General features: G+C 48.1%; 1 protein-coding gene across 4 annotated transcripts in view; it reads right to left on the bottom strand.

Moving 5' to 3' along the window:
• Positions 1–26,165, bottom strand: part of lrp2a (low density lipoprotein receptor-related protein 2a) — a 432,071-nt gene that overhangs the window by 28,837 nt on the left and 377,069 nt on the right. For all 4 annotated transcript variants that reach the window (XM_038789773.1, XM_038789772.1, XM_038789771.1 and 1 more), the window contains 5 exons: positions 18,784–18,927; positions 16,275–16,440; positions 15,633–15,761; positions 7,109–7,329; positions 4,404–4,583 (listed from right to left, as the gene is read on the bottom strand). In XM_038789773.1, coding sequence (XP_038645701.1) covers positions 4,404–4,583; positions 7,109–7,329; positions 15,633–15,761; positions 16,275–16,440; positions 18,784–18,927 — 840 coding nt within the window. The remainder of the gene's footprint in view (positions 1–4,403; positions 4,584–7,108; positions 7,330–15,632; positions 15,762–16,274; positions 16,441–18,783; positions 18,928–26,165) is intronic.

The following is a 26,165-nucleotide window of genomic DNA, read 5'->3' on the forward strand; positions in this document are numbered from 1 at the left end:
GAGTGCATCCCTTTGAGACGGGCCAGTCCCCTCCAGAGCACGGTCGTGGTGCTCACTCCCCTCTCCGCCCCCCACAAGCCACGAACCAGCTTTTGGGGCCATGTTCACACCGGCAGCGACCAGGCGTGCTTGCCGACGGCGTGAACCGGTCGGGAACGGCAGGCCGCTCGGCCCATCCGGGTCGGAGAATTGCAGGTCGCCGTGAAAAACGGCGGCCCGTAATTCTCCGAGCGGCGAGTCGCAAAATGCGACACGCCATTTTGGGGGGGTGGGAGAGTCATGAGGGGTGCCAGAGCGGCCCTCCCGCGATTCTCCCACCCGGCGTGGGAGTGGAGAATCGCGCCCTCAGTACTGAGAGAACGCTGCAGCTCACGGGTACTGCTTTTCGGATGAGACCTGAAACCAAGGCCTTGACTGCCCTCTCATGTGGATGTGAAATATCCCCGTGGCACTGTTTGGCAAACAGCTGAGGAGTTATCCCGGCCAATAATTATCCCTCAACCGATGTGACAAAGACAGATTATCTGGTTAATATTACATTGTTATTTGTGGGAGCTTCTCTTTGGTATAACAGCAAAATACACTTCAGAAGTACTTCATTAGCCGTAAAGGACTGGTTTCTGTGGGCTAGTGATATGTGTTATATAAATGCAAGACTTTCTTTTTCTTTTTAGTGAGTTATTCCTTTACATTATACAGGAAATGTTAAATCATTCTCTATTCTGCTCCTTCTTCCCTGACACTAACCCATTATATGAAAGTCAGTGAATTGCACAAAAGAAAAATTCATACAAAGCAAAGAATGCAGACATAATTCAATATGTGCATTCAACTGAGTATTCATCATCATTAAATTTTCAACCCTTGACTGGATTCCTGGTAAGACTTGGGCCTAGCTGTCCCGATGCAGGAACCAGTTTCTAGGCCAATACATAAAAACTCTCCTCGAGCTTATACAAAAGGTGAAGGTCTCATAACTTGCCCAATTATAAACTTAAACTCAGTGACAGAAAAGCATTTTATACTGGAGAAGTTGCGTCTTCAAGGCCAAATTAGTGGGGCCTTATGGAAACTGTATGTTGCGCTATGGAACTGCACTTAGTGGGAATTGGATTGAAAATATCCATTTATACCTACTGAATTTCAGCTGCCTAGAAAATCCACGACAATTTGTGAAAATAGGTCTGGATCAGGCAATGAAAAGAAAGGAAAAGAAACAAAATGAAAATTGGATTAGGCCCAATATCAGGTATGGGGATGGAATGTATAGTTATCTTTCCCTCATGCCCATTGAAGGAGATGGCATACAAACATCATATTTCCAGATTATTTAAATGATCCAACATGAAACATGTTGCTGACTGAATGCACACTTAGCACTAGGTGTGTTTGACTAACATGATGCACAGTTAGGCCCTCTTAAGGGGGACTGAACTCAAGTTGCCACAATGTTTCTAGAAGGGACTGGAAAGAAAAGTTTTTTAAAAACTGGAGCAACAGCCAAGACAAACAGCTTTTGGATGCAGCTCTAGGGGCCTTAGCAATGGACATGGGAAGGAAGAGGGATGCCATATTTCTGGAATGGTCCAGGAGGTCCTCATGGCACACTCTAGGTTGAATTTAGCTCCAGTGATGGGGGGCCTCTACACCAGTTGGAGAAGTAATAGGACACTTGCATCGCTTCCGATTGGGAGGCCTGATGCAATTGAAGTGTAATTAGGCATTTAACTGGCCAGCTTTAGGCCTCCCACACAATCAAGACCACCAGGGAGGAAAAATCCCACCCGGGAACTGCTGCCGGCCTCCAGAACTGCCAGCCAAACCCAACAGGGTCTGCTGAGCAGCTTTCGTGTGACTCAGGGAATCCAGCGAATCCTATGAAATCCTTGACCACCATTAAGTTCTGGTGGACTCTGGGATAATTGGCTTTAAGTGGCTCATTAATGGACCTAACTGGCACCGTGCCTGCAGGCGGGATTCTGAGCTGAGTCTTTAGCATCCTGTACTAAAGTGGGGCATCGCTTTCTCGATGCTGAGAATCAGAAATGGGTATTTCTTCCTGACTCTTCCAACATTCTTGCCTCTTGCTTGCAGAACGAGCTGGTCCATCATCGCAAGAAGGAGGAGCCGAGCACCTGCGAGTAGCAGGCATACCTGCATCAACTTGAGTCCTCTGGAGGTGGTAGTCGTCCATATCGGAGGACTATGACTGAGGCTGTTGCATCCGGAGAACATTTGGCATGTTGATAGCTGATGTGTTCCTGCTTTGCGCTCCCTCTCAAGTCCTACCCCACCGTTATCCTCCGATCTAGCATGAAGTGCAAAGTGCAGATGGTGTTGCCATGGGGCTCTTGCTTTCCAGTCCATCCCCCTTCTGTCACTTCAAAATTCCACTTCTGATTTTCTACTTTCAGATACCCAGGTCCGGTCACCAGGTCAAACCATGGCAACCTCAGGTTTCTTTTAAATTTACAGTCCCCAATTATCTTTTTCCAATTAAGGGGAAATTCAGCGTGGCCAATCCACCTATCCTGCAGATCTTTGGGTTGTGGGGGTGAAACCCACACAGACATGGGGATAATGTGCAAAGTGCACATGGACAGTGACCCAGGGCCGGGATTCGAACCTGGGTCCTCAGCACCATAAGCAGCAGTGCTAACATCCGAGCCACCGTACCGCCCCATTGCAGCCTCAGTTGAAGAGCATAGCTTACTCCAGATATTTGATGAAGATCGCGAGCCTCAGGAAATCCAGCAAATTCTATTAAATCCTTCCACCACCATTAAATTCTGGTGGAATTGGCTTTAAGCGGTTCATTAATGGACCTAATTGGCACTACGTCAGCAGGCAAGATTCCCGCATTGTGTTCTTCCCATCCTCCACTAAATTGTGGCATAGTTTTGACAATCATAGCCACCAGTTCAGATGCTGGCACTGCACAGGTTTTAGTGGGTCCAACAAAGTTGGGTTCAGCACTTAGTGAGTCATGAGGAATGAGTGGCTACATCCAGGCCAGAAGAAAGGATGTATATGTGCAAGCTCACAAAAGGATGCTAATTGGAATCAGATGAGACTTCTGTAATGTCTAATTTAAGCACACAGAGTGCATTAAGTATTTTAAAAAACAGGCACAATTTAACGGAGGGAAAACAGAGTCCCATGTGGGCGAGTCTAGTGGGATGTTTCCCGGCGCTTCCCAGCATTTAAAAATGGCATCCCGATCTCTCGATACCCCATCGCGACCCCCTCCAACATCCCAACTTGGGGGGTCCTCGGCCTCCCCGCACCCTACCTCATACAGGCAGGGCAACCCTGGGCCCAATCGCCGGTTGGGGCAAAATGCCACGTGGGCACTTTGGCACTACCAGCCTGGCACCCTGGTAGTGTCCCTGCCAGTCTGGCAGTGCCATATGTGAATCAGCAATGCTAGGATGCCACAGAGGATGATCACACAGCGGCCTCTGATCACCTGGGAGAACCCCCGTGCCGTTCCACCTTGTCCCCATTTGTGGAGACCAGTGCTAAACGGCACCCGGCTAGGGTCTCCTCGGCAAAGCTGTTCGATCCCGGGGGCTGGTTAGCTCTGGCAGAGACGTATTTAAGTGCGCAGTTCAATTTAGGTCCTGCCTATTGTGGCAGGATCCAGATCGCGACATCTCACAAGATCCCGTTAGAAAAAGGCTCTGTTATCTCCTAGTATTCTGTTCCAATCCCTCAGTGCGGAACACCCTGCCGAGACCGCACTTACTCCCATTTCCTGCACTGAGGAGCTCTGATTGCCAGTGCAGGAAGAGACAAAAATGGCACCCTGATCAAGGCCCCCCCCCCCCCCCCCCCCCCCACCAAGCCCCAACTAATCTAGAAGGGGGTGATCGATCCCACACACAATGAGGGCAATTGATCCCCCATGGGCAAAATTCCACCCGGGCACCTTGACACTGCCAGCTTGGCACCTAGGGTGTCCATGTGGCATTGCCAACATGCCCATATGGCATCAGAGGTTTCAGGGTACCACCCTGCCCAGAACACAGCTAAATAGGGGCCCTCGATCCACTGGGAGACACCCCCTCAAATGCTGGAATGCCTCTTTCCCGTTTGTGGACACTAGTAATAACCAACGCTCGCTCGTGGTCTCTAAGGCGTGGGGGTTAGACCCTGCACTTTGGGTAATTCCGGCGAGTGCATTTTAATATGCAAATTAGCCAGGTCTGGATCCTGCCTGCAATAGGTGGGATCCAGATTGTGACATCGCGCGAGATTCCATGTGTTCCCGCGAGCGTGGCGAGCCGGGAGATTACGGGTCACGCCCCGGTTTGTGCGCAACACGGCCGTTAGATTTTGCCCTAAACTTGTAGTCCTGGAGGAGGGGAATATTTATCCAAGTCTCCCATCGAAGATTGTACCTGAGTGATTGTAACGATGCTCTTGATAAATTCGAGCTTGAGTTAGCCATGGATTGACAGTCATGATCTTGATCTTACGACTATTTCCAAATTTATTTTGTTTCCACACTTCACCATTTTCCTTTGATATCCAGTACAAGTGGCTTTCAAAAATATCCAGGCTGTACGGGTTGCCTAGGTCTGATGGAACAGAACAAGGACAATGTGTTCATTTCGCAAAAGCTCGGTGAACAAAAGTGTTTGCGCTGAAAGGCTATTCAAATATTTCTACAATTGTACTTTAAATAATCAAAGAATGAAGATTTCCCATTCCGTTTAAATTGCACTTCTACATTTTCCTTTCTGTTATGTCCTGATGTGTTCACAAGAATTAGAGAAATTGTTGGCATTTCTGATCATGCATCGAATGATACATAAATGGGACATGCCAGAAAAGAATATTCAAAATTATTCCTTGGACCTTATTTTAATATTTAGGATGAGCTGCCACACCTGATACACTTTCACAGGCAGCTCGGCCATTTTATATTGCTGAGCATTGGGTTGCTTGTCTCATTGGCAGCTGGTACGAGGGAGGGGAGAGCGATTGCGAGTATTAAGGATTCGGGAGGGAAGAAAGATGAGTGGCAGTTGCAGCTTTGATTACAGCGCTTGCTGAAAAATCCCAGAAAATCACTGACTATCTTTGTACAGGGGAGCTTAAAATGTGATGGCCCTTTATTTGCATATACAAGGCATCTAGTGGCAATGCTAGATAGCTGCCATAGAAAGCTGAAAAATGGCCCATCATATTATAGGATCAGGCATTTTCATGAGTCCTTGAGGTGCAGACATTGGTCCCAAGATTGGCTATCTTTGTGTCCGTTTGTCCATTTTAATGTCCTTGTCATCCAATTTTAATTGGTTCGTAGAGCAAGGTTAGGGTTAGGGTATCAGTGACGTGCTGGAGGTTTTTGCGAGGAGGGAAGAAACCCTCTTTATATACTCAGGGTTGATTTGGAAGCGGAACACCACCCATTACTGGAGTCCCAATGTAAGGATGGACAGAAATCTAATGGTGCTCCATGGGCTATATTTATCTTGGGCTATGTGCTGGAAATTGAATTAAAATGGTTAACTGATGTGGTGACTTTACTGGGGCATTCCAGTTCCATTGTCATATACACTAGGCCCTTCTGATGAGCGACCTGGCTTTCGCCATTTTCTGAAATTCTTTGGCTGTATGCAAGGCTTCATCAGCACTCTGGCTTCTGCAAACTTTACAGTTTAATGCTTAGGTAAGTTCACCATACCTCTATGTACCAGCATGAATAAAATGTTAATAATTTAGTGAGCTATCACCGACCTGCCTCAATAGACTAGGTAAAGAGTCAAGTGAAACAGTTGGATGTTTCTAAGCAATTATTACTCTAAAGAGCAAAGCAAATACATTGAAGTATATTTAAACAGTTTTTTAAAACCAAGTGCATTGTTGAAAATATTATATAAGGGCAGCACGGTGGCACAGTGGTTAGCACTGCTGCCTTTCCGTGCCAGGGGCCAGGGTTCAATTCTGGCCTTGGGTCACTGTCTCTGTGGAGTTGGCACGTTCTCCCCATGTTGGCGTCGGTTTCCTTTGGGTGCTCTGGTTTACTCCCACTGTCCAAAGATGTGCGTGTTAGGTAGATTGGCCATGCAAAATTGCCCTTAGTATCTCGGGGTGTGCAGGTTAGGTTATGGGGATAGGGGAGAGTGGGCAAAGGTAGAGTGCTCATTCGAAGGGTCGGTGCAGATTTTATTGAGGGAACATTTCAAAGTATTTAAAATATTGGGAGTTATTATCACTTTGAAATATCCTGCAAACAACGTGTACAGACTATTTACAAACTACATTCTCTTCCTGATGACCAAGGTAGAAATTGACCTTGAGGTATCACAAAATTTCAAAGGCTATGATTCTAATAATAATAATAGCTTATTGTCACAAGTAGGCTTCAATGCAGCTAGCTACTGTGAAAAGCCACGTTCCGGCGCCTGTTCGGGGAGGCCAGGACAGGAATTGAACCCGCGCTGCTGGCATTGTTCTGCATTACAAGCCAGCTGTTTAGCCCATTGTGCTAAACCAGCCAGATTCTACTCTAGATTGTAATATTCCAGTCGTGTTGCACCGAGCAAAGCTGCCTCTGGCTTCACTCCAGGTGAGCTGAAGAGTGGGTCAGCCTCAAAAGATGATGTTCTCCGACTGACATTGACAAGTCTCTTTCGAAGCTGATCTCCTTTTCTGGACTTCTACACAGGGGGCAGGACAGGGAAAAGCAGGCTAAACATTGGAGACTAGTCCAGCCTGTTATTTTAGCTTTTGCGACGGGTTCTGGGAATCACCAGATATGTGCAGGCTAATGCAATCTACTAAAGTACCCCTTACATCTATAGAAGGATATTATTTATCCTTTCCTGAAAATAGTTCTAATTTTAAAAGGGCAGAACTATTCTATCAATTCTGAAAGAAATGGTCCATATCATGGGCATACCGGATGCTAAAATATGCGTACATCATTTCAAGCTGAATTTAGAGAAACATTTTCAAATCTTGTGCTACATATTACAAAACAGCTGATCTAGTTGCAGCAGCTTTATTTAGCTACTTTCTGAAGGTTGGAGTTCTAACATTACTGCGGATATGTAATTGTTAAACCCATACAAAAAATGCACTGCAATAATCTCACCTCCATTAATAACCAGCATTCTGCCACTGCCATCAGACTTTATAGACTCTATGAGGTTCTCCTTGGAGTCGCTCCAGTAGACTCTGTCGCCATTAAGATAATCTATAGTGAGGCCTGTTGGCCATCCCAGGTCAGTGCTAACCAGCACATGCCGGTGCTGTCCGTCCATCCAGGCACTCTCTATCTTGGGATTTCTGCCCCAATCTGTCCAATAGAACATCCTGAAAAACAATTAATGGCAGCATACATAAATTAATTTGTTGCACCATTGAAAGAATTAAAATACATAGAAACATGGAAAATCAGAGCAGGAGGAAACCATTCGGCCATGCTCTGCCATTCAATGTGATATTGTCTGATCCTGTTTCCATACACCATACTCTCCCCATATCCATTAACGCCGTTAAAGCCAGAAATATATTAATTTCTTTAAAATATTCAGTGATTTGGCCTCCACGGGCTTCTGTGGCAGAGATGCTACAGGTTCATCAACTTCTGAGTGAAGACGTTTCTCCTCATTTCAGTCCTAAATGGCCTATGCCCTATCTTAATGCTGTGATTTCCTTTACGTAGAGGAAACATCAACCCAGCATCCAGCCTGTCCAGCCCTGCCAGAATCCTTTATGCTTCAATGAGATCCCTTCTCATTCTTCTAAACTCCAGTGAATGAAGGCTTAGTCAATCCAATCTCTCCTCATTTATGGCAGAATTATAGTTTTCTATCTTAATATGAGTAGTCTATAAATGAGTGCATGGAACATTGCGCGCAATTCTGGTCTACACACTACCAAAAGAATGTAGAGAGGGTGCAGAGGAGGTTTGCCAGGATGTCACCTGGTCTGGAGGGTGTTAGCTATGTGTAGAGGCTGAATAGATTTGGACTGTTTTCATTAGAAAGACAGAGGTTGAGGGGTGACCTGACAGAGGTCTACAAGATTATGAGGCGCATGGATAGAGTGGATGGCAGGCACTCTTTTCCAGGGTGGAGAGGTCAGTCACCAGGGGGCATAGGTTTAAGGTCCGTGGGACAAAGTTTAGAGGAAATATGCGAGGCAGGATTTTTACACAGAGGGTGGTGAGTGCCTGGAACATGTTGCCAGGGAAGGTTGTGGAAGCAGATACATTACGGCGTTCCAAACGCACCTTGTCAAACACATGGATAGGATGGGTATAGAGGGATACGGCAAAAGGAAGTGCTGGAGGTTTTGGCAAAGACCATGAGTCCATAAGACATAGGAGCAGAATTAGGCCACTCGGCCCATCAATTCTGCTCCGCCATTCAATCATGGCTGCTATTTTCTCATCCCCATTGTCCTGCCTTCTCCCCATAACCACTGATCCCTTTATTGATCAAAAACCTATCTATCTCTGTCTTTGGCCTCCACAGCCTTCTGCAGCAAAGAGTTCCACAGATTCACCATCCTCTGGCTGAAGAAATTCCTCCTCATCTCTGTTTTAAAGGATCGTCCCTTTAGTCTGAGATTCTGTCCTCTGCTTCTAGTTTGCCCCACAAGTGGAAACATCCTCTCCACATCCACTCTATCCAGGCCACGCAGTATCCGTTAAGTTTCAATAAGATTCCCCCCTCATCCTTCTAAGCTCCAATGAGTACAGACCCAGAGTCCCCAACCGTTCCTCATACGACAAGCTCTTCATTCCAGGGATGAACCTCCTCTGGACCCTTTCCAAGGCCAGCGCATCTTTCCTTAGATACTGGGCCCAAAACTGCTCACTATGCTCCAAATGGGGTCTGACCAGAGCCTTATATAGCCTCAAAAGTACATCGCTGGTCTTCTATTCTAGCCCTCTTGACATGAATGGTAACATTGCATTTGCCTTCCTAGCTGCCGCCTGAACCTGCACGTTAACCGTAAGAGAATTGTGAACAAGGACTCCCAAGTCCTCTTCGTGCTTCTGATTTCCTAAACATTTCCCCATTAACAAAATAGTATATGCCTCCATTTCTCCTTCCAAAGTCCATAACCTCACACATTTCCACATTGTATTCCATCTGCCACTTCTTTGTCCACTCTCCTAGCCTGTCCAACTCCTTCTGCAGCCCCCCTGCTTCCTCAATACTACTTCCCCCTACAGATCTTTGTATCATCGGCAAACTTAGCAACAGTGCCTTCAGTTCCTTCCTCCAGATCATTAATGTATATTGTGAAAAGTTGTGTTCCCAACACCAACCCCTGAGGTACACCACTAGTCACCGGCTACCATCCTGAAAAAGACTCCTTTATCCCCACTCTCTGCCTCCTGCCAGTCAGCCAATCCTCTATCCATGCCAGGATCTTACCCTTAACATAATGGGCTCTCAACTTATTTAACAATCTCCTATGCGGCACCTTGTCAAAGGCCTTCTGGAAATCTAAATAAATCACGTCCACTGGCTCTCCTTTGTCAGATTTGTCAGACATGACCTCCCCTTGACAAAGTCATGCTAAATCAGTCCTATTTTATCATGCACTTTCAAGTACTCCACGATCTCATCTTTAATAGTGGATTCTAAAATCTTACCAATGACCAAAGTCAGGCTAACCGGCCTATCATTTCTTGTCTTCTCCCTCCCTCCCTTCTTAAACAGCGGTGTTACATTAGCCACTTTCCAATCCTCTGGGACCCTTCCTGCATCCAGTGATTCCTGAAAGATCATCACCAATGCCTCCACAAACTCCTGAGCTATCTCTTTTAGAACCCTGGGGTGCAGTCCATCCGGTCCAGGTTATTTATCCACCTTCAGACGTTTCAGTTTCCCCAGAACCTTTTCCTTAGTAATGGCCACTGCACTCACCTCTGCCCCCTGGTTCTCCTGGAGCTCTGGCATCCTCTGATGTCTTCCACCATGAAGACTAATGCAAAGTAACTATTCCGTTTGTCTGCCATTCCTTTGTTTCTTATTATTACTTCTCCAGCCATATTTTCCAGGGTCTAATGTCTAATTCTGCCTCTCTCTTACCGTTTGTATATTGAAAATAATCTCTTCCTATCTTCCTTTATATTACTAGTTAGCTTGCTACATCCTCTCCCCACCCTATTGCTTTTTTAGTTGTCCTCTGCTCGCTTTTAAAGGCTTCCCAATCCTCTGGCTTCCCACTAATCCTCACCACTTTGTATGCCTTTTATTTAGCTTTTATGCTGTCCTTGACTTCCCTTGTCAGCCATGGATGCCTTGTCCTCCCCTTAGCATGTTTCCTCCTCCTTGGGATGAATTTCTGTTGTGCCACCTGAATAACCCCCAAAAACTCCTGCCATTGCTGTTCCACTGTCTTCCCTGCTAGGCTCCTTTTCCAATCAACTCTGGCCAGCTCCTCACTCGTGTCTTTGTAGTCACCCTTACTTAATTGTAATACCATTACATCTGATTGCAGCTTCTCCCTCTCAAACTGCAGGGTAAATTATATGATAGTGTGGTCACTGCTCCCTAAGGGTTCCTTCACCTTCAGTTCCCTAATCAAGTCTGCCTCATTACACATCACCAAATCCAGAATTGCCTGTTCCCTAGTAGGCTCTGTCACAAGCTGCCCCAAAATAACATCTCTGAGATATTACCTAAGTTTTTATCTGCATAAAAGTTAATAATTAGCTCAGTTTTAAATGACTAAGAATTTCATTTATGTTTGGCATAGAAAACAATGTAATGAACTGATTAAAATTAAGTAATGTCTTCCTAACTTTATCGACTGATTTAATGTTCTGCTGTGTACCATTCCTTTTGTAATCAATAGTTTTTATTTTATTTCCAATTGCAAATAACCAATCTACTACATCAGCTGTAACTCAGCAGTAAAAGGGTAGATTGCAGCTATAAATCTTTTTTCTTCATTCATTTTGATGCGATAATGGCTTCGCTGGCTAAGCCAGCATTTATTGTCCATCCCCAATTGTCTTTGAGAAGGTGATGGTGAGCTGCCTCCTTGAACTGCTGCAGCCCCAGAGGGATAGGTACATGTACAGTGCTGTTAGGCAGGAAGTTCCAGGGTTTTGACCCAATGACAGTGAAGGAACACCAATATATTTCTAAGTCAGGATAGTGAGTGACTTGGAGTGAAACCTCCAGGTGGTGGTGTTCCCATGTACCTGTTGCACTTGCCCTTCTAGATCGCAGTAGACATGGGTTTGGAAGCTGCTGCTTAAGGTGCCTTGGTGAGTTCCAGCAGTCCCTCTTGTAGTTGGTGCACTCTGCCGCTTCTGTGGAAGTGAAGCAAATCAAGCGGGCCGCTTTGTTCTAGATGGTGTTAAGCTTCTTGAGTGTTGTATGAGGTGCATTCATTCAGGCAAGTGGGGAGTATTTCATCACACTCCTGACTTGTGTCTTGTAGGTGGTGGAAAGACTTTGTTGAGTCTGGAGATGTGTTACTTGCTGCAGGAGCCCTAGCATGTAGCGTGCTCTTGTAACCATAGTATTTATATGGCTAATCCAGTTCAGTTCCTGGTCAATGGTAACCCCCAGGATGTTGATAGTGGTGGATTCAATGATGGTAATACCATTGAATGTCAAGGGGCGATGGTTTGATTCTCTCTTATTGGTCATTGTCTGGCACTTGTGTGGCGTGAATATTACTAGCCACTTGTCAATCCAAGCCCGGATATTGTCCAGATCTTGCTGCATATGTATGTGGGTTCCTTCAGTGTCTTGGAAGTCACAGAAAATGCTGAACATTGTACAATCATCAGTGAAAATTCCCACATCTGACCTTATGCTGGAAGGAAGCAGCTGAAGATGGTTTGGCCGAGGACATTACCCTGAGGAACTCCTGTAGTAATGTCCTGAAGCTGAGATGACTGAACTCCAATAACCACAAACATCTTCCTTTATGCCAGGTATGACTCCAACCAGTTGAGAGTTCCCCCCCCGATTCCCATTGACTTCAGTTTTTGTAGGAATCCTTGATGTCATACTCGATCAAGTGTTACCTTGATGTCAAGGGCACCTCACCCCTGGAGTTCAGCTGTATTATCCATGTTTGAACCAAGGCTGTAAGGAGGTCAGGAGTTGAATGAACATCAGTGAGCAGGTTATTTATGACCCTATCCATTGCTTTACGATGTTTGAGAGTAGACTGAGAGGTAATTGACCAGGATTTGTCCTGCTCTTTATGTACAGGACACGCCTGAGCAATTTTCCACATTGCCAGGTAGCTGTGAGTGTTGTAGCTATACTGGAACAGTTTGGCTAGGGGGGGGGGGGGGGAGAGTTTCTTCATATTTCTTCATATGTCTTCATATCACGTGAAGTGAATCGAATTAGCTGAAGACTGGCATCTGTGGCTGAAGATCTCTGGAGGAGACCAGCATGGATCATCCACTTGACATTTCTGGGTGAAGATTATGGCAAATGCCTCAGCCTTGTCTTTTGCGCTGATGTTCTGGGTTCCTCCATCTTGGAGGAAGGGGGTATTTGTGGAGACTCCTCCTCCAGTGAGTTGTTTAATTGTCCACCATTATTTACCACTAGATGTGGCAGTGTTACAGAGCTGCAGAACTAATCCATTGGTTATGGAATCACTTAGCTCTGTCAATCTCTTGCTTCTTTTTTTATGTTTTGTTACAGCACAACCGTTCTCCCCGCGTCTGCGTGGGTTTCCTCCGGGTTCTCCTGTTTCCTCCCACAGTCCAAAGGCGTGCAGGTTAGGTGCATTGGCCATGATAAATTGCCCTTAGTGACCAAAAACATTTAGGAGGGGTGATTGGGTTACGGGGAGAGGGTGGAAGTGAGGGTTTAAGTGGGTCTGTGCAGACTCGATGGGCCTCCTTCTGCACTGTATGCTCTATGTTCACAGAAGGAGGCCATTCAGCGTATTGTGTCTGCACCGGCTCCCTTATATTGTTTGGCATGCAAGTAGTCCTGTGTTGCAGCTTCACCTGATTGAAACGGCATTTTCCCGTTCATCTGGTGCTGCTCCTGGTAGGCTCTCCTGCACTCCATTGAACCAGGGTTGATCCCCTGCCTTGGTGGCAATGGTAGAGTTGGGGAGATTCCAGGCCATGAGTTACATATTGTAGTTGAATACAAGTCTGCTGCTGCTGATGGTCCACAGTGTCCTCATGGATGCCCAGTCTTGAGTTGCTAGATCTGTTCTGAATCTATCCCTTTTTGCACAGTGGTAGTGCCACACATGATTGAGGATATCCTAAATGTGAAGGTGGGACTTTGTCTCTATAAGGACTGTATGGTGGTCACTCCTACCAAAGCTGCCGTCGCCCAATACATCGGAGGCAGGTACGTTGGTGAGGATGAGGTCTAGCATGTTTTTCCCTCATGTTGGTTCCCTCACCACCTGCTGCAGTCCCAGTCCAGCAGTTATGTCCTTTAAGACTCAGCCAGTTCAGTCAGTAATGGTTCTGCCGAGTCACACTCGGTGATGGATATGGAAATCCCACACCCAGAGGACATTGTGTTGCCTTGCCACCCTCAGTGCTTCCTCCAATTGGCATTGTCATAGATTACACTCACTACACACATGAAAACACAAGGAAATCCAGAGCAAGAAATGGCTGCTTATTTCACAGTCCAAGTATGGTTATTCTAACACCCATTTCCCCCATCATACTGCTTCCTACTTCTTTACTTCAGGCAACACTGAATTACTTCTAAATGAATAAAAAAATAGGGCTATGCATAAATTCCTTTCTAACTCCCAAACCCACGTCTTGTGGATTTAATTCGAGCTCCCTCTGACTTCGTATGGGGGTTGTTTTTGTATATTTGCTATATGTTCGGCGAGATTGGTTGTTAAATAATTTTCCAATCTCTAATCTTACTCAAAACATGCAAATTTAGTAAACTGGATTCATTAGAGACACTGGTCTGTGTTATGATAAGTTATTTGAATGAGTAACATGTTGGGAGGCAGCCAAAAGCCAATCACAGATATTGGATCACATTTCCTAATTCTGATATTATGAAATCTGATGTACAAAACCTGAATAAATGCATATTATCCTACACTTGCTGTACTTTCTACTGCAGAAAGTGAAAAAGAAAATGGGAGGCAGAATTAACATAATTCTTTGCCAGCTAAATTCTTCGCAGGTGGTAATTGAAATGTAAACTACAATAGATTCTTGGTGAAGGAGGAATATATTTTTTTACTTTCTATCTGACCTGTGACCAAAAACATAGCATTTACAGTGCAGGAGGCCATTCAGCCCATCGAGTCTGTACCGGCTCTTGGAAAGAGCACCTGACCCAAGCCCATACTTCCCCCCTATCCTTATAATCCAGTAGCCCCACCCAACACTAAGGGAAATTTTGGACACTAATGGCAATTTAGCATGGCCAATCCGCCTAACCTGCACGTCTTTGGACTGTGGGAGGAAACCGGAGCACCCGGAGGAAACCCACGCACACACGGGGAGAACATGCAGTCTCCGCACAGACAGTGACCCAAGCCGGGAATCGAAACTGGGACCCTGGCGCTGTGAAGCAATTGTGCTAACCACTGTGCGACCGTGCTGCCCAATATAGAAATATATTCCTATATTGCCTGTGAAGGTGTTTTAACTAATTACATTTTCAAAGGTTGTAATAGAAGAAAGAACTTGCATCATGTTATAGAACCTACTTCATAATCATGGCACATTCCAAAACATGTCACAGTCAATGAATCACTTTTTCCAAATAATTACTGTTGCAATGGCGATAAATGGCTATCAATTTTGACAAGATCTGACAAATAGCAAATGAGATCATGAGCCAGTTAATTTATGCTTTGGCTGTGGGAAGAATGCTGGTATTGAGAACTGCATGATCTTCTTCAAATAGTGCGATTCATCCGAATAGGCAGATTGGGGCTTGTTTTGATGTCTGGTCCAAAGATAGCTCCAGCAATTCAGCATTCCATCAGTACCGTTCTGGGCAGCACAGTAACACAGTGGTTAGCACAGTTGCTTCACAGCTCCAGGGACCCAGGTTCGATTCCCGACTTGGGTCACTGTCTGTGCGAAGTCTGCACGTTCTCCCCGTGTCTGCGTGGGTTTCCTCCGGGTGCTCCGGTTTCCTCCCACAGTCCAAAGATGTGCAGGTTAGGTGGATTGCCCTTGCTAAATTTCCCTTAGTGTCCAAAAAGGTTGGATGGGGTGACTGGGTTACGGACATAGGGTGGAGGTGTGGGTTTGGTGCAGACTCAAAGGGCCGAATAGCCTCCTTCTGCACTTTAAATTCTATAAAGTGCCAAACTTATTTCTGTGTTTAAATCCGGAAATGAGACTTAAGCTCAAAACCTTCCGGCCCGCCCAAGAGGGACTGATATCAATTGAGCTAAATCTAACATTAAAGTTGGAATTGAAACTGTTTGTGAGAAAGAATGTGAAGAATTTAAATTAATCCTTTCACCATTAATGTTCATTATTCTTCAGAAAAGTTCAATATTTTTCAGAAAAAAATTCAAAATTTTTCAGAAAGGCAGCTTTTTTTAAACAAAAAATAAATTACCGATGTCAGTCGGGAATATTAAATATTAAAATATAAACCATGGATGCAAACTCACCGTGGAACTGATTGTTTTAACAATTTACTTACCCAAGTTTAGGATTTACAGAAACAGCAGCTGGCTGGTCAAGTTGAGAGAAAACCAACCATTTCCTGTACCTTCCATCTAATTTTGCCACCTCAATTCTGTTTGTACTGGCATCAGTCCAATAAATATGCCTTGAAAACAAATTTAAAACGAGTTTGCTGGAATTAGCATCTTTTCAACCATGTATTATATCAAGAACAGCAATGAAATGAAGGTTAGCTCATCAAAAAGTAAGTTTTTCCATTGATTCAATGTAATTCATTCTCCACATAAATTAGGCTTCTGGTCCGTTGAATGAGAAAAATGGATGCAGAGGGCATTGAGGTTATCCCAGTTCACCCTGCAATGCTTCCGATGGGCTGAGGGGGGAACAGGATTTAAAGAAATCCGTAACAAGGTGGAAGGTAGTTCCTAAATGACCCTGAATGTGCATCAGATTTGGGGGGTGTTGAGAAGGCGAGGGGAGAGGAAGGATTGGAAAATACAAAATCTGTTTCTCGGTCTTGGCCGAGGACTTCAGTAGAAGCCATGAAGCTGATTCAAAGAGGTCAGCTAACTGATCATGAAAAATGCAAGTTCCCAAACAATCCAAAACTAAACTACAAACAATATCCAACTTAGATCTACATTTTTTTGTTCCTTACTTTCCAACCCAGTCCACAGCAATACCATCAGGTGTCACTATATATTTCAGATTTAAGTCCTCTGCTGCAGCTGGATTGTCTCCATTGTCATCAAATGTGGTGATAAAAGCTCGTTTTATAGTACCAAACTCTGAGCCATGTCCCAGGACAGTCCAGTACACAACACCTGCAGAAAGGAGAAAGCCACGGTTACTTTTTATTGTGTCTTGAAAACGTATGGGATTAAATGAGCAATGGGGTTTTCCTCTTGAACTGTATTCAATATATGGTGCACTCCACTTGCTCTATATTTTAGAAAAGTAAATGAAAAATGCACCGTTACAAATTGCTCATTCCATGTGATGGAGCTCTTCACTTTGTGGCTCGGTGTAGATGGAATGAATCCCATTGCAACCATGATGCTAGGTTAAGACAACAGGTATACCACAGGCAGGAGTAGCTGAAGGAAGTCTCCATGCTGATTTAATAATTCATTAATCCTGTATATTTTGAGATGTTTTGCCTTTTTATGCCCAAAATAAAGGACAAATAGGGAGATAGCAATAGCAGTTTGCAAAGAAAGCTATGGATAGCTAGTTTTAAAAACATTTTTACACTAGTGCGATTTTTACCATAGTGTTCATTGGAGCAGTACAGAGTGTATGCTGGGTAAATCAGCATGGAAGTTCTATGAGTTGTCGTGAAACTACGAGGGACCATTGGGGTGGGTAGACGGGAATTGGTTGGCATTGAGGGCAGCACGGTAGCACAGTGGGTAGCACTGTTGCTTCACAGCACTAGGGTCCCAGGTTCGATTCCCGGCTTGGGTCACTGTCTGTGCGGAGTCTGCACGTTCTCCCTGTGTCTGCATGGGTTTCCTCCGGGTGCTCCGGTTTCCTCCCACGAGTCTCGAAAGGCGTGCTGTTAGTTGAATTGGACATTCTGAATTCTGCTTCAGTGTACCTGAACAGGCGCCGGAATGTGGCGACTAGGGGCTTTTCACAGTAACGTCATTGCAGTGTAAATAATATTATTACTATTCGATGGGCATTGGTTGGCAGAGAGGGTATGAGGAACCATTGAGGGTAAAGAGAAGGCATGTGTTGGTGTGGAGGGTATGAGGCGATATAATGGGGCTGTAGGGGCAAGGTTTGGCATGGAGGATATGAGAAATTGTTGGGGGAGAGCGGAGTGGCATGGTATTGGAGTCCTGGATTGGGGCATAGGTTGGGTTGATATGAAGGATATGAGGTGCAATTGCGGTGGGTGGGGGCATAAGTTGACATGGAGGCATAGATAGGGGGCGGGCTTCTGCGGAAATCGGTGGGGCGGGCAACTCCGGAGCGAAGGAGTGGCGTGAACCACTCCGGTGTTGGGCCGCCCCAAAGGTGCAGAGTGGTTTGCGCCGCGCTGGCTGGCGGGGAAGGGGCTTGGCACCATGCCAACCAGCACCGAAAGGCCTCCGCCGGCCGGCGGAGTTGGCGCATGCGCGGGAATGCCAGCGTTTGCTGGCGTCATCCCAGCGGATGCGCGGGGGGGGGTTCATCTCCACGTCGGCCATCGCTGAGGACCACAGCGGCCGACGCGGAAGAATAGAGTGCCCCCACGGCACAAGCCGACCCGTGGATCAGTGGGCCCCGATGGCGGGCCAGGCCACTGTGGGGGCACCTCCCCGGGCCAGATACCCCCGCGTCCCCCCCTCCCCCAAGGACCCCGGAGGCTGCCCGCGCATACCTGGTGTAATATACGCCGGTGGGACTGGCCGAAAACAGGCGGCCACTCAGCCCATCGTGAGCCGGAGAATCGCCAGGGGGCCACTGCTAGCGGCTGCCGACCGGCGCGGCGCGATTCCCGCCCCCGCCAAATCCCCGGCACCGGAGAATTCGGCAGCCGACGGGGGCGGGATTCATGCCGACCCCCCGGCGATTCTCCGACCCGGCGGGGGGTCGGAGAATCCCACCCAGGATCTATTGAAGTTTTCTTTGAAAAGATTTCCTCAACCAGACAATGGTTCATGACCACTCTGAGGAGCCGTGAACCATGAATCTTTGCGAAGCTTGCCTGACTCCAAGAAGATTGTGGGAGGTCAGGAGATACCTACCCCTGCAATGGAGCCGGTCAGGTCCAGCATGTAGAGTGTCGGCAGTTAGTGATAATTGGGGGTGCTGGGAATGAGCTGGGAACACCAGAATCATATCAAAAAATAAGATCCATGGATTTTTAATCTCTGCCTACTATTACCTGAAGTAGATTCATCAGCATAATTAATTATTATTTTTTTTTAATTTAGAGGACCCAATTCATTTTTTCAATTAAGGGGCAACTTAGTGTGGCCGATCCACCTGGCCTGAACATCTTTGGGTTGTGGGGGCAAAACCCACACAAACACGGGGAGAATGTGCAAACTCCACACAGACAGTGATCCAGAGCAGGGATCCAACTTGAGACCTTGGCAGCGTGAGGCAGCAGTGCTAACCACTGCACCACCGTGCTACCCTGATTAAACCCAATTTTAACACTGTTTACATACTGAGATCTGGATCTTCTGAATCCCAAATATAATCAATGGCTTTGATGTCCTCCTCATTCTGAATATAGTCTGTATATCGTTCAGATGACATGCTGTATCGCCGAATTCTCACACTATCTGGCAAAAGCAGGATGGGAGGATTCCCTGCAATTCAAAAGGAGAACTTATTAATATTTCTGTCTTCTTCATTATTCTGAGCCTTTCATCTGCATTTTGCCATCAGACATGGGTGTATGCAGTGTTTTGTTGTTAGGGCAAGAAGCCCTTCTTGGGCATGTTTACCGGTTTGCCATCTTTCCATATGCCTTATCTGTCTTTAGAACACATTCAGCATGATTGGTGTGAGTAAATGAAAGAAAGTAACTCATTAACAGCAACTGGCACAATTCTAAGTACCAGCAGAATAAAAGAAATCAAAATGAAACAAAGCACAAGAGCAATCTTTTAAAACTGTACTTTCAGTCAACTCTGGGTATTTGAATTTTCATCTTCTGATAATAATTAATAATAATAGGGTTCAGGCACCTGAAATTTGGAGGTTTTTGACAGCAAATATAAATTTCATCTCCCTTCCCGGCCCCGCACTGGGGGCGATTCTCCAATATGGAGCCTAAGTGTTTGCGCTGTTGTGAACACCGTCGCGTTTCACGACGGCGCGAACCGGGCCCGGGTACGACCGATTCTGGCCCCCATAGGGGGCCAGTATGGTGCTGGAGTGGTTCACGCCGCTCCAGGCTCCTTTTGCAGCACCAAATGGGTGTTCGCGGTGACCCGCGCTTGCGTAGTTGGGCCGCGCCAACCCGCGCATGCGCAGGAGACTTCTTTAGCGCGCTGGCCCCGACTCAACATTGCGTCGGTATTCAGGAGCCGGCCGCGCCAGAAAGTGGGCCCGGGGTGGGGGGGGGGGGGGGGGGGGGAGAGGCTGGCCCGCCGGCCCGCCTATCGGTGGGCCCGTTCACAGGCCAGACCCCATCGGAGGCCTCCCCCGGTGAAGGAGCCCCCCCACACAGGCCGCCCCACAGCAGCGACCATGGGTCAATGGCACCGGCGGGACTCTGTCGGATCCGCGTGGCCGGTCGGTCCATCCGAGCCGGAGAATCGGCGGCCCCGTCGATTCCAGCGGCCGGCGCCGCGCCAAACGCGCCACCGCAAATGCCGCCAATTCTCCACACCTCGGAAAATCGAGCGCCTGCGTCGGGGCGCGGTTGCGGCGATTCTCCGACCCGGCACTGGGCTCGGAGAATCACCCCCACTATTTTTGTGTAGCATTTACATGAGTCAGGAAGGCCTTGGCCTGCAACCCCACAAGCACCTGTGCTAAGGTTGGGGTCGCCATTGTGCGCACTATAAGAAATTTGTATTTATTACCCACCCCTCACTCGTTCCTCCCATGCTATCTTCCAGTGCTGTTGAGAATTTTGAAAACCCTATAAAAATCCTACTTTGTTAGCGAGTTTGGCATCACTGGGGAAAGCCTGCTGAGGAGTTATTTACAATGTACCAGGTAAGTGCTAAATGTTTTGCCAACTTGACATGTTAGATGCTGTATTGTAATGCAGATGAGTGTGATTCTTTATGGGCATTTGTCCTCAAAATGTAAGTGACCATTACATTGGCCAACATCGTTCAGCCATTAGAGTACTTTTCCCATTAAGGGAAGTGCTCAAATGCATTCAGAATGGAAGGAAATACTGCTTTGGATCTCTGGTTTAATGATCTGAAGTGATTTAAATATGCAGATTCCTTCCAAATTGAAAAGAAAAGCCATCAGCATCTTTTACCTGGAGAGCAAAAGCCAGCTACTCCTGGATTGACAAGGCATCTGGTGTAGCTTACAAAGAAAAAAATCTATCTTCTTTGAGTTTGAGTCAACTCAATTGTTTAGATTGTCCTGTGTTTGTTAGCTGATCCAATATGGATGTTGGACTGAGTTACAAAAGTTCCAGAATTACTAATTTAGTAGGAGCCTGTATTCATATTATGATTGACAGTTTTAAGAGGTTAGTCAAGGACCATCTGTGTTTGATGCAGAAGTGAATAACTGTTTTTTCAACAGACTAAGACCATAAGGGTATGTAATATTTTTGAATGTTTTCTCCAAATGAAGCGTGGCCTGCATGACAGTTCTATTAGATTGCTAGGAGTTTATTTTTTAATGCTCACTTCAAAGGCATCCTAAGGTTGGTCATAGTGGATACTGAAGGAGTGGTAAGAGAGGATATTATATGGAAGGGCATGGCAAGGGCACGAGGAGTATGAAGGAGCATGGGGAGCCTGAGGGAGCATGGGACCTATGATGGACATTGAGGAGGTATGGGGGTTGGGAAGAAGATTGGGGCAGTGATGGGACCAGGCTTACGGGGGGCATAAAAATGATTTTGGGAGTTGCATTCCTGTCCCTGAGAAGAGGCAGGTCTTCTAAATAACTTGTCACCCACATTACTCCTGCACTGCATCATAGTTTGCAAAACCCAAGCAACCTGCTCAGGCCCTCGGTGACACAAAATACAGTGCAAAGTGAGTTTGAAGGCAGGCTCATGTTTTGGAAATCACAAAAAGGCTTGACTTACGTTTTTCTGTCCTCTGGGAAAATCCAGCCCCTGGCATTTCTGAACACCACAGGGGCTAACTTGGATAACTCTCAAAAATAGGTGTGGGGATCAGCATGTGGGATTACTCTATGTCCTGTGTTTGGAATTCAGGCAGCATTTCATCTACATGCTTTACGCTGATGAGCATCATTTAGGCTTGCAACCAACATTAAATGCATTGTTCATTTGCTGCATCAACAGGAGGCCAAGACTCATAACTTCCGAGCACCTTTTAAACTGGCTTTCTTACGCTATTTAAATTTCTACACTTCTCTCAAAGAGGAGTGTACTGAAAGTCATACAAGAAGTCAATCTGACCTATGAAACACTGACAAATAGCACAAGGGAGGATAGCACACTGCAATATTTCCCAAAGTTGCACTGGAGGCCTTGGTAGGGGAGGGGAAGAAATGAGAGATATATTTCCACAAAGGACCAGGAAGTCCTCTATATACACTCTCAAAAGGTAGTGGAATGTCAATGCCAGCAGTCAAGCTAAGAGGGCCTGGATACAGTGATGCAAGAGCTTTAATGAGTGGTTAATGTCAGCAAATGCATATTCCAATGCCATATCTTACCAACTTTTACTATTAGTCTCAGACAACTTAGCAAACGCCATCAGTCACTCAGCAACAATCTCTGACAATCGCGACTCGTATGCCATATTTATATGCTCCACCACACGCAGGGCCGGCTCAAGGCACCGGCAACTCGGGCAGTCGCCATGTGCTCGGGGGCGCCAGAGACTCGGGTCCCGCGCATGCGCAGTTGGGCCGGTGCCAACCAGCGCATGCGCGGTGGCCGCCCGCCCCCAGGGCGGCCCCCCGGCTCGGTCCGCCCCCCCGCTCAGTCCCCTCCCCGCCCCCCCTCGGGTCCGCCCCCCCGCCCCGCCCTCGGGTCCGCCCCCCCTTCGGGTCCGCCCCCCGCGTCCGCCCCCCCCGCGTGTCCGCCCCCCCTCGGGTCCGCCCCCCCGCCCCGCCCTCGGGTCCGCCCCCCCTTCGGGTCCGCCCCCCGCGTCCGCCCCCCCTCGGGTCCGCCCCCCCGCCCCTCCTCGGCCTCGCCCCCCCGCCTCTCCTCGGCCTCGTCCCCCCGCCCCTCGTCGGCCTCGCCCCCCCGCCCCTCCTCGCACCCCCCCCGCCCCCCCCCCGGCCCCGCCCCCCTCCCCGGCTCCCCCCCCCCGCCCCCCCCCGGCCCCCCCCCCCCGGCCCCTCCCCCCCCCCCCCAAGGGCGCCGAAGTTCAGCTTGCCCGGGGCGCCAGCAACCCTAGAGCCGGCGCTGACCACACGCTCACACACGTATCAATGCTTAAAGCCTCACACCCATAGCTCAAACCTTGCACACACTCAAACAGATCCAATGGCACTCTCTACCACACTTAGCTCTCCCTTGCAGAACAAGAGTACTAATTGTGGGGAATAAGTGTGCTTGAATGGCCTAACACCCATGGCGGAGAAGGTGCTGGCCATTACTGCAACAACTATTGCTGAGGTCAAGGGTGGGAATGGAGTTTGGCCAGGGTGGTGGAGCAAATGAAGGGAGAGTTTCGGAGATGGGATGCACTCCCGCTGTCGCTGGCAGGGAGGGTGCAGACTGTAAAGATGACAATCCTCCCTCGATTTTTGTTTATTTTTCAGTGCCTCCCGATCTTTATCCCACAGTCCTTCTTCAAAAGAGTTAACGGGCTGATCATGAGCTTTGTCTGGGCGGGAAAGTCTCCGCGGGTGAAGAAGGCGATGTTGGAGAGGAACCGCAGCGAGGGAGGGCTGGCTTTGCCGAGTCTGGTCAATTATTACTGGGCGGCCAACATCGCTATGATAAGGAAGTGGATGGTGTGTACGGGGTCTATTTGGGAGCGGGTGGAGGCGGCTTCGTGCAGGGGCTCCAGTTTGGAAGCCCTGGTCACGGCTCCTCTACCGCTGCCGCCGGCCAAGTACACCACCAGCCCGGTAGTGGTGGCGACCCTGCGGATATGGGGCCAGTGGAGGAGGCATGTGGGGGAGATGGGGGCATCTGTCTGGGCGCCAATCTGCGACAACCATCGGTTTGCCCCCGGCAGTATGGATGGGGGGTTCCGAGTATGGCGGCGAGCAGGGGCGGGAAAGGTGGGTGATATGTTCCTGGAAGGGAGCTTCGCGAGTTTGAGGAGCTTGGAGGAGAAATTTGGGGTGGTAAGGGGAAATGATTTTAGATACCTACAGTTGCGGGACTTTGTTCGTAGACAGGTCCCATCTTTCCCGCGCCTCCCGCCAATGGGGATCCTAGACAGAATAGTCTCTGGGAGGGATGAAGGGGAGGGTAGAGTCTCGGGTATTTATAAGGTGCTCATGAGGGAGGAAGGGTCCCAGACAGAGGAACTGAAACTTAAATGGGAGAAGGAGATAGGCGGGGAAATGGAGGATGGGCTGTGGGCAGAGGCCCTGAGTAGGGTAAACTCGACCGCGACATGTGCTAGGCTCGGGCTGATCCAATTTAAGGTCGTTCACCGGGCCCATATGACGGTGGCTCGGATGAGCAAATTTTTCGGGATAGAGGACAAATGCGCTAGGTGCGCGGGAGGACCAGCGAACCATGTTCACATGTTCTGGGCATGCCCTGAGCTGAGGGGGTACTGGGAGGGATTTGCGGGGGTCATGTCCCAGGTGCTAAAAACAAGGGTGGTGATGAGCCCAGGGGTGGCAATTTTTGGGGTTTCGGAAGACCCGGGCGTCCAGGGGGAGAAAGAGGCCGATGTGCTGGCCATTGCTTCCCTGATAGCCCGGCGACGAATATTATTGGCGTGGAGGGACTCAAAGCCCCCGAAGACTGAGTGGTGGCTTGCGGACATGTCGAGTTTCCTGGGGATGGAAAAAATCAAGTTCGCCTTGAGGGGTTCTGTGCAGGGGTTCAGCCGGAGGTGGCAACCATTTATTGACTTCTTTGCGGGAGAGTGAGCGTCAGCAGGGGGGGGGGGGCGGGGGTTAGAGTAGAGTAGGAGGGAAAATATGGCGGGTAGTACTGGTGGGAGGGGAGCGGGCTTGTGCAATATGTTACGGTGGAAGTATTGAAAGTACGTGGATGTTTGCACATTTTTGCCTTTTTTGCTTCCTTTCTGATGATGTCTGTAACTGTTTATAAAGCCAAAAACTACCTCAATAAAATTGTTTATTAAAAAAAAAAGGGTGGCAATGGAGATTAAATAATTGAAGATGATGAGATCCTCATTCCTAATTCTCTTTCTCCATCCTACCTCTTGCTTAACCCACACTTTATGATTTGAAAGCTACAGATGTTGTAAGCATGCACCAGTTACTTTCCACCAAGACCACACCACGATCTTAGATCATAGATCATAGAACTGACAATGCAGAACGAGGCCTTTCAGCCCATTGGGTCTGTACCGGTTCCTGGAAAGAGCACCTTACTTAAGCCCATACCTCCACCCTACCCCCGTAACCCAGTAACCCCACCTAACCTAAGGGCAATTTAGCGTGGCCAATCCACCTAACCTGCACATCTTTGGACTGTGGGAGGAAACTGGAGCACCTAGAGGAATCCCAGGCAGACACGGGGAGAACGTGCAGACTCCGCACAGACAGTGACCCAAGCCGGGAATCGAACCTGGGACCCTGGAGCTGTGAAGTCACTGTGCTAACCACTGTGCTACCGGATTGCCCATCTTATCCTTGTCTCTTTTCCTTTTCAGGTACACAAGAACTGCAACTTGGCCAGGCAGTGGAAGAGAAGAGGAGAGTGATGACAATGATACACCATCACTTGATTTCACATTCACAGACTTATTTCTGTGATTCACAGCCACCAATTCGAAGACTGACACTGCATAATTTCGCGAGCATGTTGATTTCAGGTTCTGAATGTGCAAAGGTAAGGATGGCATGGGTTCCAGCTTGTCTGATGACACAACACACAATAGCTCTGCTGCAGAGGACCCAGATGAGGACTTTGGTGGGACAGGCTGCAGAAGATGGTTGATGGGCAAACACAACAAAATGTTAAGTGAATTGGGAAGCCTGCCAGAAACCATTTGCATCCAATGTGAAGGAGCACGGAGATGTCCAGCACCAACTCAACAGAAGGCTTTGTGCAGAGTTTGGAGTCCATCCTTCACAACATGGAAGTGGCGGCCAGTTCTGTGCACACAGTGGTGGACCTAACTGTGATGCAGCATCTAATGGCCAATATCTCAGCTTCTACTGCTGAAACATCCACCCAATGTCTGAGTACTGCACTGGAAGCATAGGCTGCTCCAATCATGACTTTGGGATCCTCTGCAAAGGGACTCCAGACTATTAAAGATCTTCCGCAATCTGGGACGGGATTCTCCGGGAATCGGCGGGGCGGGCAGAAATGGTGCAGTGGAGTGGCGGGAACCACTCCGGCGTCGGGCCGCCCCAAAGGTGTGGAATCCTCTGCACTTTCAGCGGCTAGGCCGGCGCCGGAGTGGTTTGCGCCACACCAGCTGGCGTGGAAGGCCTTCCTTTGGCGCCGCACCAGCTGGGGCCGAAGGGACTCCACCGGCCGGCGCAGGTCCACGCATGCGCGGGAGTTTCAGCGGCTGCTGACCTCATCCCCGTGCATGCGCAGGGGGTGGGGGTTTACCTTCGCGCTGGCCATTGTGGAGGCCTACACGGCCGGCGCGTAGGAATAGAGTGCCCCAAGGCAGAGGCCTGTCCGCGGATTGGTGGGCACCGATCGCAGGCCAGGCCACCGTGGGGGCACCCGCGGGGCCAGATCGCCCCGCGCCCCCTCCTCCCAGGACTCTGGAGCCTGCCCTCGCCGCCAGGTCCCGCCGGT

The sequence above is a fragment of the Scyliorhinus canicula genome, chromosome 2, assembly GCF_902713615.1.
Source record: "Scyliorhinus canicula chromosome 2, sScyCan1.1, whole genome shotgun sequence".
NCBI lineage: Eukaryota > Metazoa > Chordata > Chondrichthyes > Carcharhiniformes > Scyliorhinidae > Scyliorhinus > Scyliorhinus canicula.